Genomic DNA, 18341 nt, shown 5'->3' on the forward strand with positions numbered 1-18341 from the left:
CGTATTTCACTGCGCAGGTATTTCCAATCCCTAAACTAGTAGCGAAAGGGATCATGTCCACTGTTACTAATTATTTATGGCGAGGAGACATATTCAGGGTTGGTGCGACTACCGTTATACTGGATGTCAGAAACGGGGTCCTCGTTTTGGTGGATATTCGCAATAAAGCGTCTGCTCTGTTCCTCAAACGGACTTTCCATATACTCAGAGAACTTCCACAATGTATAACCGCAAAGCTCTTTGAGGCTGTGACACCCCATAGCCTGCAAGCACCGATTGATGTGCGTAGGGTTAATGCCCGTCTACAGTATGTGAGGAACTTTTTCCTCGAAGAAAGTTATCTTAGTGACGAAATCAGAAGCAACGCATGTATCACAGCGCGCGACATCATACTTGAAAGGAAGTTAAATGAGGGCAGAAACAAAATTGAAACGAAATTCCCAAATTGTGACTGGAAAGCTGTATGGCGGAACATCAACTATGCCGGGCTATCTACAGACGCTTTTTCCGCATGGTACAAAACAATTAACAATGTCATCAGCACCAACGAGATACTATATGGGATCGGTTTAAACCAGACACACCTTTGTGTAAAATGCAGTCTGGTGGATACACTCATCCACAGATTCACCTCTGGTGGCAATGTGCATAACTGGAATTGGATCAGGCAACAAATCGCCTTTCTCACCAGATCCTCTGCGGGAATATACAAAGCCATCGCTCCTCCTGAGACCAGACACGACATAGTTTCCGAAATTAAAAACCAACGCCATTAGCTGGTTACTGGGAAAATATGTTAGTTATGTCACCCACAAACTTGGGTTGGACAACGAGATAGAATTCCGCGTTTACATGAAGTGTGAATATGCAAAAATCAGGACGTATCGCAAACACAAGAAGCACTACTGCAACATGCTGAAGATCATTTTTGAAATAATGGGTGTTGGTTAAATATGTGGAACCACTACAGCACCTTGAACGAGAATGAACAGAAGAAAATTAAAAGTCACTTGGTTTCTTATTATTATTTACTATTACCTTGCTTCCGGAACTTCTGTGTTACACGAAAAGTTTTGTTTTTCAAAACATTTTGTTCAGAACTACTCGTGTTCGACTTCCAAAGTATTTATGTGATTCAAGAAGAATTGTTAAGTTTTTATCAGTGTTCAATTTCTACTCAGAGAAGAGGTTTCTTTGTCTTTCTTACATCGTGGAATGGGAATTTTGTGTTAAGATTTCTGCACACTTAGTGCTGTGACCCAACAGGGAACATGAAATAAGGGGTGGGAGGGGTTTGGGCCTCGACGCACTGGCAGTGCCGTGAAGAGACCCCACTGCTAGTGCGGCGTCTACCACGCCCTGACCATCCTAAAAAGAAAAAAAAGAAATGAATAAAATATAAAAAATAAAAGTGGTTAAAAATAGGATTGCTGGGAAAAAGAGGATGGATAGAGCGCCTGAAAAAAAAGCTGGTAGAGCACTTGCCCGCGAAAGGCGAAGGTCCCGAGTTCGAGCCTCGGTCCGTAATTTACATTAAAAAAAATAACATCAAGGAGAAGGTGAGCTCAGGAGCGCCGTGGTCCCGCGGTTAGCGTGAGCAGCTGCGGAACGAGAGGTCCTTGGTTCAAGTCTTCCCTCGCGTCAAAAGTTTATTATCTTTATTTTCGCAAAGTTATGATCTGTCCGTTCGTTCATTGACGTCTCTGTTCAATGTAATAAGTTTATTGTCTGTGTTTTGTAACCGCACCGTAAAACCGTGCGATTAGTAGACGAAAGGACGTGCCTCTCCAATGGGAACCGAAAACATTTGATAGCAAAGTCATAGGTCAACCGACTCCTCCACAGGAAAACACTTGTGATATATTCTATACGACACTGGTGACGGCATGTGCGTCACATGGCAGGAATATGTTGTCGACCCCCCTAACTTGTACACTTGGCGAATGAGTAAAAAGATTCTTCTACCTTGCCCGATGTAGGTTTTCTTGTGGATGTGATAATCACTCCCAAAAAAGTGATGAAAACAACAAATGAATGCAACAGTTTTACAGTCGCACGGTTTTCCCTGTGCTCTGTCAAAACATATGTTTTTAACGTTTTCAAATCTTTCCTTGTGTAGACCGTCAAATCCTGCATATATCCAACCAAATCTGAACATGTCCTGGAATTTTGGAGAGCGAAGTTGATTATGTGTGAGTACCTGAACTTTGATAACTGACACACGATCACGTAAACAATACTGCTCTGTGTACCTGTGCAGCTTCGCAAAATAATTGTCTGAAAATAAAAATTTAAGCTTTAGGGAAGACTTGAACCAAGGACCTCTCGTTCCGCAGCTGCTGACGCCAACCACGGACCACGGCGCTCCTGAGCTACACTCTCCATGATGTTGCATATCTTGTACATGGACTACTCAGTTTGTATATTTTGCCTATTTTTTCATAGTTCCACACAACGTCTTCCCGTTTTCTCAAGCGATCTGTGTTCAGTTTTTCAAGGCCTATTCACTGTGTCAACATATAACTAAATCTGAGGGGGTTGCGATGGGGAGTTTCCCTTGTAAGTACTGCACAACATCACTCGATCTAGGGGAACACCTGCAGGCTACGTCAAGCCGCAAGACCTATCTCCTGCCTCAAGAGAAAAGAAGGAGGCATCAAATATATGTCGAGAATTACTTTTGGCTGCTACCCTGACCAATTACCTCTGCTAAAAATATGCAAGGTGTTCTATGGACATGAAAAAAAGTCAACACAAGTACAGAAGCTCTGAAAGCAAAAAGTCTACATGGTCACCCTTGAACCAACAATTCATCAAATAAATCAAGAATAGAGACAGGAATTCGTACTGGCAAATAACGAACGTTTCTGAAAAGGAAAAGAAATGAACATCAACACTCTAGTGACGAAGAAGGAAGAGAAATGATATCTTGTAGTATCTCCGACCAGTTGAAGAATGTCAGTAGAGAAGTTCCTGCATATAATGGTACAGACTATTTTGTATCGAGACATTGGAAACGTCAGAGCATAGAGAACCTTGGGCTCAGCTTGTCTTGTGTTAGAAATTGTCTCATGTGTTGTGCAGTAAGTTTCAGACTGAAGTTCTCATACCGTGACCGTTTTCGTGGAGAATTTTAAATTGTGAATTGTAGTTGTGGTTTACAGAGCATAAAACATTTCAACGTAATTTTACACTCTAATTTGTTGTTCTCTGCTATGTGAGGTCAACGTATACAGAGTCCGCCAGAAAAATGTATCCACACTTTAAGGAATAAAAAGTAGTTCTTAAGTGCTTATTTTACATTTAATAATTGATCACACATGTTGTAGAACCTTCAGTTTAACACATGGTACTTTAAATGTTCAAAATGTTCACCGCTGGCGGCTATACACGTAACAGAACAACGAGCGGTCGCCACAACTACGTCAGTTGATGTTAACAGCGGAGATCGCCACACATGTCGCTGTAATCACGTGACGAAGTACCCCCAGCGTGAGTGGCTTACGTCGATATACGTTATGTTTCATAGTTCTCCACAAGCAAAAGTCCATAGGTGTGCGATCTGACGACCTTGGAGGGAACTTAATGGGCCCTCTTCGTCCACTCCAATACCCCGGAAAATTGTCATCCAGGAAAGATCGTACGGCTAGGTTGTAGTGTGGTGGCGCCCCGTCCTGTTGGTAGAAGACCCCTTTATCACCTCCATAAAGTGCACATATACCTGGCTAAACTGGTGTGCGTAACATTTCCAGGTACACTTCTCCAGTGACAAAAGCTTCAAAGAAAACGGGTTCTACGCATGAACCCCTTGTAGATAGACCGCTTTATCCACATAAACATGCGGATTTTCCTGTGCCCAGTACACACTGTTATGCCGACTCACGGTTCCATTAAGTTTATATTGTGCCTCGTCACTTTCCATTACATTCTTCAAAAATTGTTCGTCATCAGTTATCATTTGCTGATACCATTCGCATTTGGAAATCAGGTTCTTCATCATTAATCGCTTGCAGTAATCGTGGAATGTAAACTTTCCACTTCGCAGCTTTCAAAATTCTTTGTATACTTGTACTGCTAACCCCTACTTCACGTGCACACGGCGTAGCCGACTTCTGTGGAGAATTAACAAACGTTTCCAACACGAGAGCTGACGAAGCAGGACTTTTAGCTGTACGCTGTCTTCCTGATCTTAATTTGTGAATATCACAAATCGTTCCATACAATTCAAACTTGTCAGTGATCGTTTAACTGGTAGATGGGTTGGCGGTTCTGTTTCAAACTCCCACCTCCAACGGCATTATCAAAATTGTAAAACTACTTCACAATACATTTTCGTTGCTCGAATGTCAAGCGAGCTCCAGCCATCTTGTTTTCTGAATACCGAGATGAAAGAAGTAACATCTGGTGAACCAAAGACCATACTACAACACACTCGTAACTCAAATCGAACGACAATATTGATATCTCAATAGAGCTGACAAAGAGTGTATACATTTTTCTGGCGGACTATAGTTTAACTTGATTAACAAATAGATAAACGAGCAACATATTTTACAGTTTTGTTCAAATTTCATAGTATGGTCCTCCCTTACACTGCTCTTGATCCTTTATAACAGACACATAAATTGATAATTGGGTCATTTCTGATGGAATGCCACATCTTTAAACTAAATATTTTGTTTTAAGCAAAACATGTTTCATTTTATCACAAGCTCCCCTACTAGGAATATTCAATTTTCAGGTGCATCACATCGTCAGATTGTGACTTCATACATGTAACTGTCTGTTACAGAATTTCTTGGTTATGTTTATCATAAACGTGCTCTATGTTGACAGCTGAGTGAAGAATGTAACTGAATCGAATATCTGTATGTGCAAATAGTTATCGTATCATTATGTTTATTTAAAGATTACAAATAACAGGATCTGGATTACACATAAGCAAATACGAACAGTACATTTACATTCAAGCTATAATTCAGAATATCACAATCAAGCAATCGAGAGTCGTTCTTCATTTTTATGACATGTACAGAAACCATCAGTGACAAACACAGATTGTAAGAGATGTAAAAGATTATGTTGAGTTTCGGACTTCGCTCACAGAATGTCCTTTATGTGCGTCCTCATGATGATGTGATTGAACTGAACAGAAACGTAGCTACTGGGAGAACAAATACGTTAAGAAAGTTACTCGGGATAGGCATCTGTTTTGCTGGTATCATCATGTGTTTCCCAGACAATCAAAGTATTCAACAACGTCCAGAAGGGACAACATGCATGTATATAGACTACCATTTGATTGGTGTAGAACTGACTTGACGAACTATTTTTGTACAGAAATTTGGCGATTAGATTACCACTAAATTTGTTACTGACAAAAGTGTGGAACAAGTAGTCGAAAAACAGACTTCACTACAATAAAGTAAAGGACAGAAAGGAAACAGGCAGCACTTAAACAACATGCAACACGTTGTAAAATGTGGCTGTCTCAGCACGGCACCTCTTGCCTGGAGATGTACATGGGCTTGTTGACGATGATCCAGACGGTGGTTTCCCAGCAGCCAGGATGCGTCGTCGAGCCCTCGTACGTCATGTAGTGGTCCGTGTTCGGCAGCAGGCGCTGCAGCGACAGGTGCTCTATATGCGTCGCTGACCCTGGCACACACGAGAAATCTCACATTTCCACAAACAAACATAAATCTTTTCTGGACATCCAGTATTTTTTACTGTGTTCTGAACTGAACTATTACTGAATATTATGAAGACTCTCCTAAATTATTCATCACAAACTTGTGGACATGTCTGACATACGAGCGTAGCCGGTTGAGTTTCCACGAGAAATGTTCTTTTACTTGGCTGTGTATTACCTTCGTGTTGTTAAACACAAGAGGGAGTCCGGAGAATGGCACATTACAGAGTAAATTTTCGTAAAACAATTTCTTGTTGATATCATGCATCTTGATATCCACATGAATTTCACACATACAACTGTGCTGCGTGATCACTATGGTTATGCCCTACTACGTGTCTAATAGGTACCACGGTCCTCAGTATCATTGTGCTCATCAATTGAAAGTTACCTTAACTGCCACAAGTGTAAATTAAACATCCAACACTACTCATTCTTGTAGGTGCATGCTTAGTGTGGTAGAAATCGAGCCAGGTGCTTACAACTGCCATTTGTTCTCTTCAGACTATAAGGATTGTTATTTCCTTCAATGCATCTTCTTAACAGTAATGAAATAAATTTCGTAGAATGGTCCAACCTTATGTTACACTATTTTTAACAAGTTTGTTTCCTAACTATTCCACATTCATTAGCTAGCAGCTTCTGGAAGCTTTTCCTGCCATAGCATTTTGATCACACGTTGCTGAAGGTTTTATGCGGTTAGTTAACCTGTAAAGTCTCCCTCTCCTTCCTAGTTTTCTGACTAGTCTGATACGCCTCGCCACGATTTACTCTCTTAGGAGTGATTTAAAATGGAATGATCATATAAAGTAGATCGTCGGTAAGGCAGACGCCAGACTGAGATTTATTGGAAGAATCCTAAGGAAATGCAATCCGAAAACAAAGGAAGTAGGTTACAGTACGCTTGTTCGCCCACTGCTCGACTACTGCTCAGCAGTGTGGGATCCGTACCAGATAGGGTTGATAGAAGAGATAGAGATGATCCAACGGAGAGCAGCGCGCTTCGTTACAGGATCATTTAGTAATCGCGAAAGCGTTACGGAGATGATAGATAAACTCCAGTGGAAGACTCTGCAGGAGAGACGCTCAGTAGCTCGGTACGGGCTTTTGTTGAAGTTTCGAAAACATACCTTCACCGAAGAGTCAAGCAGTATATTGCTCCCTTCTACGTATATCTCGCGAAGAGACCATGAGGATAAAATGAGAGAGATTAGAGCCCACACAGAAGCATACCGACAATCCTTCTTTCCACGAACAATACGACACTGGAGTAGAAGGGAGAACCGATAGAGGTACTCAGGGTACCATCCGCCACACACCGTCAGGAGGCTTGCGGAGTATGGATGTAGTTGTAGATTGGGCCAATCTCCTTATTCAATGCAGCACTTACACTGCGATACCTAGTGCCAACAAAAGTCTACGAAAAGAAATCATATTCATTTTACTCTGCCTCTTACGTAAAAATGATTGTATCTTAAGGCAGATGAATGTGTATCTCTCTGCAGTATCGCCACACAAGTCACAGGAATGAGTTAATCTTTAACTATTCAACTGAGTGGATACTATCCTGCAGACTTATTGCTGAGAGAACTTTCGCCAAACAGTGATTACTAATAAACTCTCTTTCAATTTTTTATGAGTGTTGTTAGCTATTTTTGGAACCGTACGATACGGGAGTGACAGACGTGGAACAACACATTCGAAATAAAACTGTGCAATTAGCATTTGTTTCTTAAGTTGGCGTAACAGCTATACATAATTTTCTTGTGCGTCGTGTAAGGTCTTCCCGATGAATTCTTAGAGAATACTCAAAAATGGATAGGATCTGCTAAAAATTCTTACAATGGTGGCAACTATTATTAAATAGATGTTGTAGGGAGGAATACGATAAGTGCAACGGGAACAAATTATATTGGAAAGTAGTCTACTTTGATTTTTAATCTGTATTGCCGTGCTATCAGAGAATGATCGTTAAAGCAGAGAGTATTTTGGCAAGAACACAGTTATTCATTTATTTGTATCCAAATAAGTTTCACAACTTTTGTGGAATCTATTTATTTACAAGAGGCTGTGAAGTAAAACGCGAAACACGCAAAAAAGTGACACCTTGTTTATTATTTCGAAAACAACCGTAATAACTGTTAATACATTCATTCCACTCTGAACAAGCCGGTCTGTGCATTCATGGAAAAATGTTTGCGGTTGCCTACGGTTGCCCGCATCTCGTGGTCGTGCGGTAGCGTTCTCGCTTCCCACGCCCGGGTTCCCGGGTTCGATTCCCGGCGGGGTCAGGGATTTCCTCTGCCTCGTGATGGCTGGGTGTTGTGTGCTGTCCTTAGAGTAGTTTGGTTTAATTAGTTCTAAGTTCTAGGGGACTGATGACTATAGATGTTAAGTCCCATAGTGCTCAGATCCATTTGAAGATCCATTTGAACCATTTGCCTACGGTACCATAATTGTACAAAGGCAGGGCCTCTTCGTCCGAAGCATTTCGACGGTCTCGAATGTCTCTTTTCACGGCTCCAAAAATATGGGAATCCCGTAGGGACGGATCAGGACTGTACGGAGCTTGTGTAAATGCTTCCCAGCGAAACTTCTAAAGAGCAGTCGGAACAACCTCGGCGACATTTGTGCAGGCGCTATACTGCAAGAGACTGATGTCATCCTTGAACATTCCTGGATTTGACGGCAATCATCAGTTTTGGCAAACTGTCCAAGTGGACACGTGTTTACAACTGAAACCCGGTTGTATAATAAACTGACAAATACAGCTCATGAAAACTACAATTATTCATTATGTAAATACACTGTGTATTTGGTCTCAGATCCTGAATAGCAAGATTGTTTGCACAACTACGTCCATGGTGGAATGAATGTGGTTTACTAGGTTAGCGCCGTATGCTTCGTTTGCGTACACTCTATGATCTGCTCTCATATTGTTTTACTTTAATCGAATTTTTATGTTGTTCACAAATTCCAATGTCAAAATTTTTCACACTAATTAATACCACACGAGCATGGCTTTTCCGACTGTACTTCTGACCAAAAAGCGATTCTGGTAGCAGGAGTCGGAGATCTTCGTCAATCCTGCCTTTAGAGTTCTTGTGGTGATATTTCCAAATATTTTCCAAATGAAATAATTCCATAAAATTTTCATCCACTATTTTAGCCCCTTAGGGGTTGAATTTCCAAAAAACACGGAAAGACATTTTTTTCTAACTGAAAAGCCAAATACAAATTTCCTTAAATTTTGCTTTACAACAGTTTCATAATTAAACCGTTTCATAAAAATGTCCTCCCCTATTCCTCATCCTTAGATGTTGAATTTCCCAAAACACTTTTATTATTCCTAAGCGAGAAGTCAAACACCAGTTTTCATAGATGAAGCTGTAAAAATGCTTTACTACTTCTTTAATAAAGATTTACTCTCAACATAAGTTTCACACGTCTACTTCACCTTCATAAAGTTAAATTTCCAAAAACGTTGAAAGACCTACGTTTTTATTTCTGAGCGATAAACCAAATACCAATTTTCGTAGTTCTAGATTCAAAATTGCTTTCATAGCTACAACTCATCAAAAAAAAAAAAAAAACCTTTCCCCGTATTTCACCCTCTTAGGTGAGGAATTTCGAACAGTGCCTTACTAAACGATGCCTACAGTGTAAGACCTACAGCTTTTCCAAATTTCAATTCTCTATCCTCAGCAGTTTGGACCGGCCGATGATGAGTCAGTGAATCAGTCTCGTCCTATTTCATCAGTTTATGGATTTTATTTCCACAAACACTGATATACGTAAGATTTTGTATCTAACGAAGAAGCCAAATACCAATTTTCATAGCTTTAGCTTTAAAAATGCCCTTATAATGAAATATTTCCGAAAACACTTCATCCCCTATATCGCCTCACTGCCGTTGAACATCCAAATCACTGAAACATGCATTTTTTTACATTTCTAACCAGTTTTCGTATATAGAGCTTTAAAAATTCTTCGCCAATTCATTAATAACTGTTTATTTTCTGAATAACCTTCACCCACTATTTCACTCCCATGGATTTAAATTTCCAAGAATGCTGAAAAAAGCATTTATTTATTTCTGACTGAAAAACCAAGTAGTCTTGGCTTCAGAATTGCCTTAATAGTGGCATATTTTCAACAAAACCTATCGTGCCATATTTCACCCCTTAGCGACAGAATTTCGAACAGTCACTTACTAAACGATCCTAGCAGCACAATATCAACCCTCTCTCCCAATTACAAGTTTCTATCCTTAACGGTTAGGGCTGGGAGATAATGAGTCAGTGAATCAATCAAGCCCTATATCACCCCTCAGGTTTTGTATTTCCAAAAGTACTGAAAAACCTTATTTTCCAACCGAGTAGCCAATTTAAAGAGCATAACTTTAGATTTAAAAAGGCTTTCATAATGAAGTATTTTCATAAGACATTTCATTCCCTATTTCACCCCCTTAGGGGTTGGCTTTTCAGTTCAGTGACCGGGTTGTCCTAATCAGAATTGACAGAAGACCAACACCGACAACGATAGTTCAGGTATACATGCCGACGTCGCAAGCTGAAAATGAACAGATACAGAAAGTGTATGAGGATATTGAAAGGGTAATGCGGTATGTAAAGGGGGACGAAAATCTAATAGTCATGGGAGAGTGGAATGCAGTTGTAGGGGAAGGAGTAGAAGAAAAGGTTACAGGAGAATGTGGGCTTGGGACAAGGAATGAAAGAGGAGAAAGACTAATTGAGTTCTGTAGCCGGTTTCAGCTAGTAATAGCGAATACCCTGTTCAAGAATCACAAGAGGAGGAGGTATACTTGGAAAAGGCCGGGAGATACGGGAAGATTTCAATTAGATTACATCATGGTCAGAGAGGGATACCGAAATCAGATACTGGATTGTAATGCGTACCCAGGAGCAGATATAGACTCAGATCACAATATAGTAGTGATGAAGAGTAGGCTGAAGTTCAAGACATTAGTCAGGAAGAATCAATACGCAAAGAAGTGGGATACGGAAGTACTAAGGAATGACGAGATACGTTTGAAGTTCTCTAACGCTATAGATTCAGCAATAAGGAATAGCGCAGTAGGCAGTACAGTTGAAGAGGAATGGACATCTCTAAAAAGGGCCATCACAGAAGTTGGGAAGGAAAACATAGGTACAAAGAAGGTAGCTGCGAAGAAACCATGGGTAACAGAAGTAATACTTCAGTTGATTGATGAAACGAGGAAGTACAAACATGTTCCGGGAAAATAGGGAATACAGAAATACAAGTCGCTGAGGAATGAAATAAATAGGAAGTGCAGGGAAGCTAAGACGAAATGGCTGCAGGAAAAATGTGAAAACATCGAAAAAGATATGATTGTCGGACGGACAGACTCAGCATACAGGAAAGTCAAAACAACTTTGGTGACATTAAAAAAAGGAACGGTGGTAACATTAAGAGTGCGACGGGAATTCCACTGTTAAATGCAGAGGAGAGAGCAGATAGGTGGAAAGAATACAATGAAAGCCTCTATGAGGGTGAAGATTTGTCTGATGTGATAGAAGAACAAACAGGAGTCGATTTAGAAGAGACAGGGGATCCAATATTAGAATCGGAATTTAAAAGAGCTTTGGAGAACTTATGGTCAAATAAGGCAGAAGGGATACATAACATTCCATCAGAATTTCTAAAATCATTGGGGGAAGTAGCAACAAAACAACTATTCACGTTGGTGTGTAGTATATGTCTGGCGATATACCATCTGACTTTCGGAAAAGCATCATCCACACAATTCCGAAGACGGCAAGAGCTAACATGTGCGAGAATTATCGCACTATCAGCTTAACAGCTCATGCATCGAAGCTGCTTACAAGAATAATATACAGAAGAATGGAAAAGAAAATAGAGAATGCGCTAGGTGACGAACAGGAAAGGTAGGAAAAGTAAAGGGACGAGAGAGGCAATTCTGACGTTACGGCTAATAATGGAAGCAAGGCTAAAGAAAAATCAAGACACTTTCATAGGATTTATCGACCTGGAAAAAGTGTTCGACAATATAAAATGGTGCAAGCTGTTCGAGATTCTGAAAAAGTAGGGGTAAGCTATAGGGAGAGACGGGTCATATACAATATGTACAACAACCTAAAGGGAATAATAAGAGTGGACGATAAAGAACCAAGTGCTCGTATTAAGAAGAGTGTAAGACAAGGCTGTAGCCTTTCGCCCCTACTCTTCAACCTGTACATCGAGGAAGCAACGATGGAAATAAGAGAAAGGTTCAGGAGTGGAATTAAAGTACAAGGTGAAAGGATATCAGTGATAGGATTCGCTGATGACATTGCTATCCTGAGTGAAAGTGAAGAAGAATTAAATGATCTGCTGAACGGAATGAACAGTCTAATGAGTACACAGTATGGTTTGAGAGTAAATCGGAGAAAGACGAAAACTTAACATCAGGATTGGTGGTCACGAAGTCAATGAAGTTAAGGAATTCTGCTACCTAGGCAGTAAAGTAACCAATGACGGACGGAGCAAGGAGGACATCAAAAGCAGACTTGCTATGGCAAAAAAGGCATTTCTGGCCAAGAGAAGTCTACTAATATCAAAAAACCGGCCTTAATTTGCGGAAGAAATTTCTGAGTATGTACGTCTGGAGTACAGCATTGTATGGTAGTGAAATATGGACTGTGGGAAAACCGGAACAGAAGAGAATCGAAGCATTTTTAGATGTGGTGCTATAGACGAATGATAAGGTAAGGAATGAGGAGGTTCTATCGCAGAATCGGAGAGGAAAGGAATATGTGTAAAACACTGATAAGGAGAAGGGACAGGATGATAGGACATCTGCTAAGACTTGAGGGAATGACTTCCATGGTACTACAGTGAGCTGTAGAGGGCAAAAACTGTAGAGGAAGACAGAGATTGGAAGAGGTTAGCACAGGAAAGGAATTCGTGGCGGGCCGCATCAAACCAGTCAGAAGACGGATGACAAAAAAAAAAGGGGGTTGAAGTTCCAAAATCAATGAATACGTATTTTTTTCCTTACTGAGAAGTCAAATACCAGGTTTCACAGATTTTGCCTTCAAATTGCTTTAATAAATCTTTAGTATTAATTCACGTTTTTAAAAACCTGTCACCCATTACTTCGTCCACATAAGGATTCATTTTCCAAAAATGCTAAGACACGTATTTTCTCATTTCTGAACAAGAAACCAAGTACCAATTTCCGTAGCTCCAGTTTCAGAATTTCATTAAAAGCTACCTGTTTTCAAAAGATCATTTCGTCTCATCTTTCACCTCCTTAGGGATTTAATTGTCAAAAAATTCCTTTCTTAATCGACACCTACGAGAAGTATCAATTTCCTCCTTATACTAGAAGTTTCTACTCTTAGCAGTTTCGGCTGGATGATGATGCGTCAGTCAGTCATTCAGGACATTGCCTTTTGTATTTAGAAATTATATACTAAACTGAAGCTCACGCAGTACAATATACACTCCTGGAAATTGAAATAAGAACACCGTGAATTCATTGTCCCAGGAAGGGGAAACTTTATTGACACATTCCTGGGGTCAGATACATCACATGATCACACTGACAGAACCACAGGCACATAGACACAGGCAACAGAGCATGCACAATAACGGCACTAGTACAGTGTATATCCACCTTTCGCAGCAATGCAGGCTGCTATTCTCCCATGGAGACGATCGTATAGATGCTGGATGTAGTCCTGTGGAACGGCTTGCCATGCCATTTCCACCTGGCGCCTCAGTTGGACCAGCGTTCGTGCTGGACGTGCAGACCGCGTGAGACGACGCTTCATCCAGTCCCAAACATGCTCAATGGGGGACAGATCCGGAGATCTTGCTGGCCAGGGTAGTTGACTTACACCTTCTAGAGCACGTTGGGTGGCACGGGATACATGCGGACGTGCATTGTCCTGTTGGAACAGCAAGTTCCCTTGCCGGTCTAGGAATGGTAGAACGATGGGATCGATGACGGTTTGGATGTACCGTGCACTATTCAGTGTCCCCTCGACGATCACCAGTGGTGTACGGCCAGTGTAGGAGATCGCTCCCCACGCCATGATGCCGGGTGTTGGCCCTGTGTGCCTCGGTCGTATGCAGTCCTGATTGTGGCGCTCACCTGCACGGCGCCAAACACGCATACGACCATCATTGGCACCAAGGCAGAAGCGACTCTCATCGCTGAAGACGACACGTCTCCATTCGTCCCTCCATTCACGCCTGTCGCGACACCACTGGAGGCGGGCTGCACGATGTTGGGGCGTGAGCGGAAGACGGCCTAACGGTGTGCGGGACCGTAGCCCAGCTTCATGGAGACGGTTGCGAATGGTCCTCGCCGATAACCCAGGAGCACCAGTGTCTCTAATTTGCTGGGAAGTGGCGGTGCGGTCCCCTACGGCACTGCGTAGGATCCTACGGTCTTGGTGTGCATCCGTGCGTCACTGCGGTCCGGTCCCAGGTCAACGGGCACTTGCACCTTCCGCCGACCACTGGCGACTACATCGATGTACTGTGGAGACGGTACGTCCACCCGGCCTCCCGCATGCCCACTATACGCCCTCGCTCAAAGTCCGTCAACTGCACATACGGTTCACGTCCACGCTGTCGCGGCATGCTACCAGTGTTAAAGACTGCGATGGAGCTCCGTATGCCACGGCAAACTGGCTGACACTGACGGCGGCGGTGCACAAATTCTGCGCAGCTAGCGCCATTCGACGGCCAACACCGCGGTTCCTGGTGTGTCCGCTGTGCCGTGCGTGTGATCAGTGCTTGTACAGCCCTCTCGCAGTGTCCGGAGCAAGTGTGGTGGGTCTGACACACCGGTGTCAATGTGTTCTTTTTTCCATTTCCAGGAGAGTAGTTTCTGAGGTCAGTCGTTTGTTTTAAATCTACCTTGAATGTCTTTCTGAATGAGAAACCCGTGCCACCAATGTACTACACGAGGATACGGCAACAGAGCAGTTAGTCGCTCCGTGAGGTGGGCTGACGGTTATAACTAACGTACGACCCAGTTCATGATAGCCACTTAGCGACTTCATAGTGTCTAGGCTGCCTCAGCTTCGGCAGAGCTGGCGGGTCGGCGCTGCGCCACGGTCAATATTTGTGCCTCACCCTCCGTGTCGGATTAATTTCCCCGGCGCGGGTCTCGGCGTGCCGGAAGCCTGCTATTTGCACTCGAAGCCGACGCCGACGCCGACGCCGATGTCGACGCCGACACTGGCGGCCGTCGGCCTTGACCGACGACGCATTTGCCTGCATGACGAAGCTCAGAAGAGAGCGCCGCAGCCACAGGCCAAGGTAAAACTATCAGTGTCTGGAAAATACCAGGCACTACTATGAATCGCGATTTACGTCGTTGTGGTAGTCCTCAACCCGAAAACTGCTTCACTGCAGACCTCAATGCCTGTCCATCATGTGAAAACCTCTTCATCTGTACTAGAGATGGGGGATCCGCTCTTGAACTAATTCATAGAGTTGAATCTTTCAAAGGAGTGAACAATCAGTGATTCAGAAAAAAAGAACGGTAGCTCCAAACGTTTCCCACGGCAGAGAGAGAGAGAGAGAGAGAGAGAGAGAGAGAGACGGAGCATATCAGCAGCGCCTCTGCTGGTCAGAGCACAGTGCACGCCACACAACACAGCCAGCGCCGGCCTCTGCCCTGCTTCTACCTTGGCTGCCTGCATTGTGCAGTGCCCCATTGGATTTTGTGTTTCACATATGCCGTGCCGTCTCTGTGCGTCGTCTGCCGCCTGCAGTGTCTGGCGCAGCGTAACTTCGCATCGCTCTCTGTCGGCGATCGTTTCAGTCGCACGTCCTGCCCTCTGGGCAGTTGATGCGAGCAACAGGACAGTGAGCCACCTAGCGGATAACATAGGAACTACTTGCAAAAACCTGCTCGCAAGGGAACGGACGATTTGTCTCGGAGCGGGTGAGTTCACCGCTCCCCCAACCCTCGGAACTCGCCCGCTCAACACTCGCCCCACCGTCTCGACTCTAGCCAGAGCATTGAGCAAAGTGACTCAGGTGTCACGGCTGGTCTCTGCGGTCTCAGCTCACGCAGTAATACAGCTCGCGGCTCGACCTACTCGACTCAGCACCTCTGCATCGGAGTCCGTCTCTACTGGATATTGTTCTTCGTAGTAATACCGCTATGTATATTACATTATTATGTTATGTATACATCATTTGTTTTTATTTTATTTTTATTTGTTTAAACTGATCAGATTAGGTTCCTGACGACTCCTCTTACTATAGGATTTTTATTATGGACACTCGAATTTACGCTTTAATTACGAGCGAACCGATAAACGTATCGCAAAATGTGATACACCAATATTTTCCTTGTTTTATTCTGCGTAAGGCTATATGCAGCACTTTCGTTTTACAGTCAAATTTATATTTTTTTTCTTATTCTGGTACGGATTTTGCGATTTTAGGCGTCTTCGGAAGGAAACGTTCACTTTAAAAATATATGGCTTGCGATGTATTTGTATGAGGTTAATGAAATTTTAATACATTATAGCCAAATATATTGTTAATGTAAATCTCAAGTTACAACATTTTCCGATCACCCAAAAAACCACGATAGTGCAAAATAAATCAATAATCAAAAACTTTGTCATATCGTGGAAATTTCAATAAACAATACAAAATTCTTACTCATTATCTGTGTTACTTCAAAATAGGATCAAATAAGATCAAAATTCCAATTTCTGAAAAGAACAGTTTTGCCCATCTCTAATCTGTACACTACTTCCACAACCTACATGTACTTGGACCTGCTTACTGTCTTCAGGCCTTGGTCTCCCTGTACGATTGTTAACATCACCTGCTTCCGAGCATTTCCAAATTGTCGAGTCCGTGATGCCTGTCAACCAACCATTTCTTCAAGCCAAGTTGTGCCATAAATTTCTTTTTCCCTCTTCATCTGTTATTCGATGTACCCCTGTAAGCATACTTCCATAGCATCACAATTACAAAGCTTCTATTACGTTCCTGTGTGAGTTGACTGTCCACGTTCCACTTCTATGAAAGTCTACACTCCACAGAAATACCATCAGAAATGACTTCCTAACACACTTTAAATGCTAATTATTTTTTTCAGAACGGTTTTCTTGCTATTGCCAATCTCCCTTTTATATCATGCCTCCTTTAGCCACTAAATGTGTATACAATGACAATGCAGAGGTAGACATATAAGCAGATTTACCAAAGTCTTTATTTGCACGTTCAGCGATATGGTAGGTACGGTAGGCAATAATGTCTCTATCTACAAAGCTTTCAAGTCCACGAACACTAGGTACTCCACTACCACCTCGTACAATGGCTACAGTAAGCCAACCATTACCATGTGAAAATGAATCATTAATGTCAATACTAAAATTAAGTCTACATCCACAGAAAGCACATGGTCCGTCAATAAGTGCAGTAGCAGCAATGTTCTTAACAGAATTCTTCTTCTTGTCTGCAGCGGATGTTGGGAATTCCTGCTGCACAGGCAACTGCATTGAACGCTGCCAAGATGCCTTACAGACGTTATCGTCGTCGTTCCAGACAAACAATTTATAAAACCATTGAGAACATTGAATTCTCCACATCTGCTGCCGACAAGAAGAAGAACGCTCTCAAGAATACTGCTGCCACTGCACTACTCGACGGACCTTCTGTTTTCTGTGGATGTAGACTTAATTTTGATATAGACTTGAATGAAACTTTTTCACATGGTAATGGTTGGCTTACTGTCGCCATAGTACGAGGAGGTACAGGAGTACATAATGTTCCTGGACTTGAAAGTTTTGTAGACAGAGACATTATTGCCTACCGTACCTACCATATGGCTGAACTGCCCAAACAGCAAAGCTCATCTTCTGTTTATAGTGTCTCATCTCCTAATTCCTTGTAAGTGGAAATTTGTGGGGAAGTCTTATGCGACCAAACTGCTGAGGTCATCAGTCCCTAAGTACTAACTTACGCTATGGACAACACACACACCAATGCCCAAGGGAGGACTCGAACCCCCGACGTGGGGGGGCCGCACGGACCGTGATAAGACGCCTCAGTGCGCGCGGCTACCACGCACGGTTCTAATACCATGAACACAGCCTAACTTACGACGATCGTTCAAGAAGCAATGCAATACCTTTTTTCTGAAAGCTTGTTGATTGTACAGGGTGTTTCAAAAATGACCGGTATATTTGAAACGGCAATAAAAACTAAACGAGCAGCGATAGAAATACACCGTTTGTTGCAATATACTTGGGACAACAGTACATTTTTAGGCGGACAAACTTTCGAAATTACAGTAGTTACAATTTTCAACAACAGATGGCGCTGCAAGTGATATGAAAGATATAGAAGACAACGCAGTCTGTGGGTGCGCCATTCTGTACATCGTCTTTCTGCTGTAAGCGTGTGCTGTTCACAACGTGCAAGTGTGCTGTAGACAACATGGTTTATTCCTTAGAACAGAGGATTTTTCTGGTGTTGGAATTCCACCGCCTAGAACACAGTGTTGTTGCAACAAGACGAAGTTTTCAACGGAGGTTTAATGTAACCAAAGGACCGAAAAGCGATACAATAAAGGATCTGTTTGAAAAATTTCAACGGACTGGGAATGTAACGGATG

General features: G+C 42.4%; 1 protein-coding gene across 1 annotated transcript in view; it reads right to left on the reverse strand.

The window, feature by feature from the left end:
* Positions 1-18341, reverse strand: part of LOC126095128 (carbonic anhydrase-related protein 10-like) — a 460639-nt gene that overhangs the window by 64511 nt on the left and 377787 nt on the right. Inside the window, exon 8 of the mRNA XM_049909836.1 lies at positions 5504-5658. Within this exon, the coding sequence (XP_049765793.1) occupies positions 5504-5658 (155 nt within the window). The remainder of the gene's footprint in view (positions 1-5503; positions 5659-18341) is intronic.

This window comes from Schistocerca cancellata, chromosome 8 (genome assembly GCF_023864275.1).
Source record: "Schistocerca cancellata isolate TAMUIC-IGC-003103 chromosome 8, iqSchCanc2.1, whole genome shotgun sequence".
NCBI classification, from domain to species: Eukaryota; Metazoa; Arthropoda; class Insecta; order Orthoptera; family Acrididae; genus Schistocerca; species Schistocerca cancellata.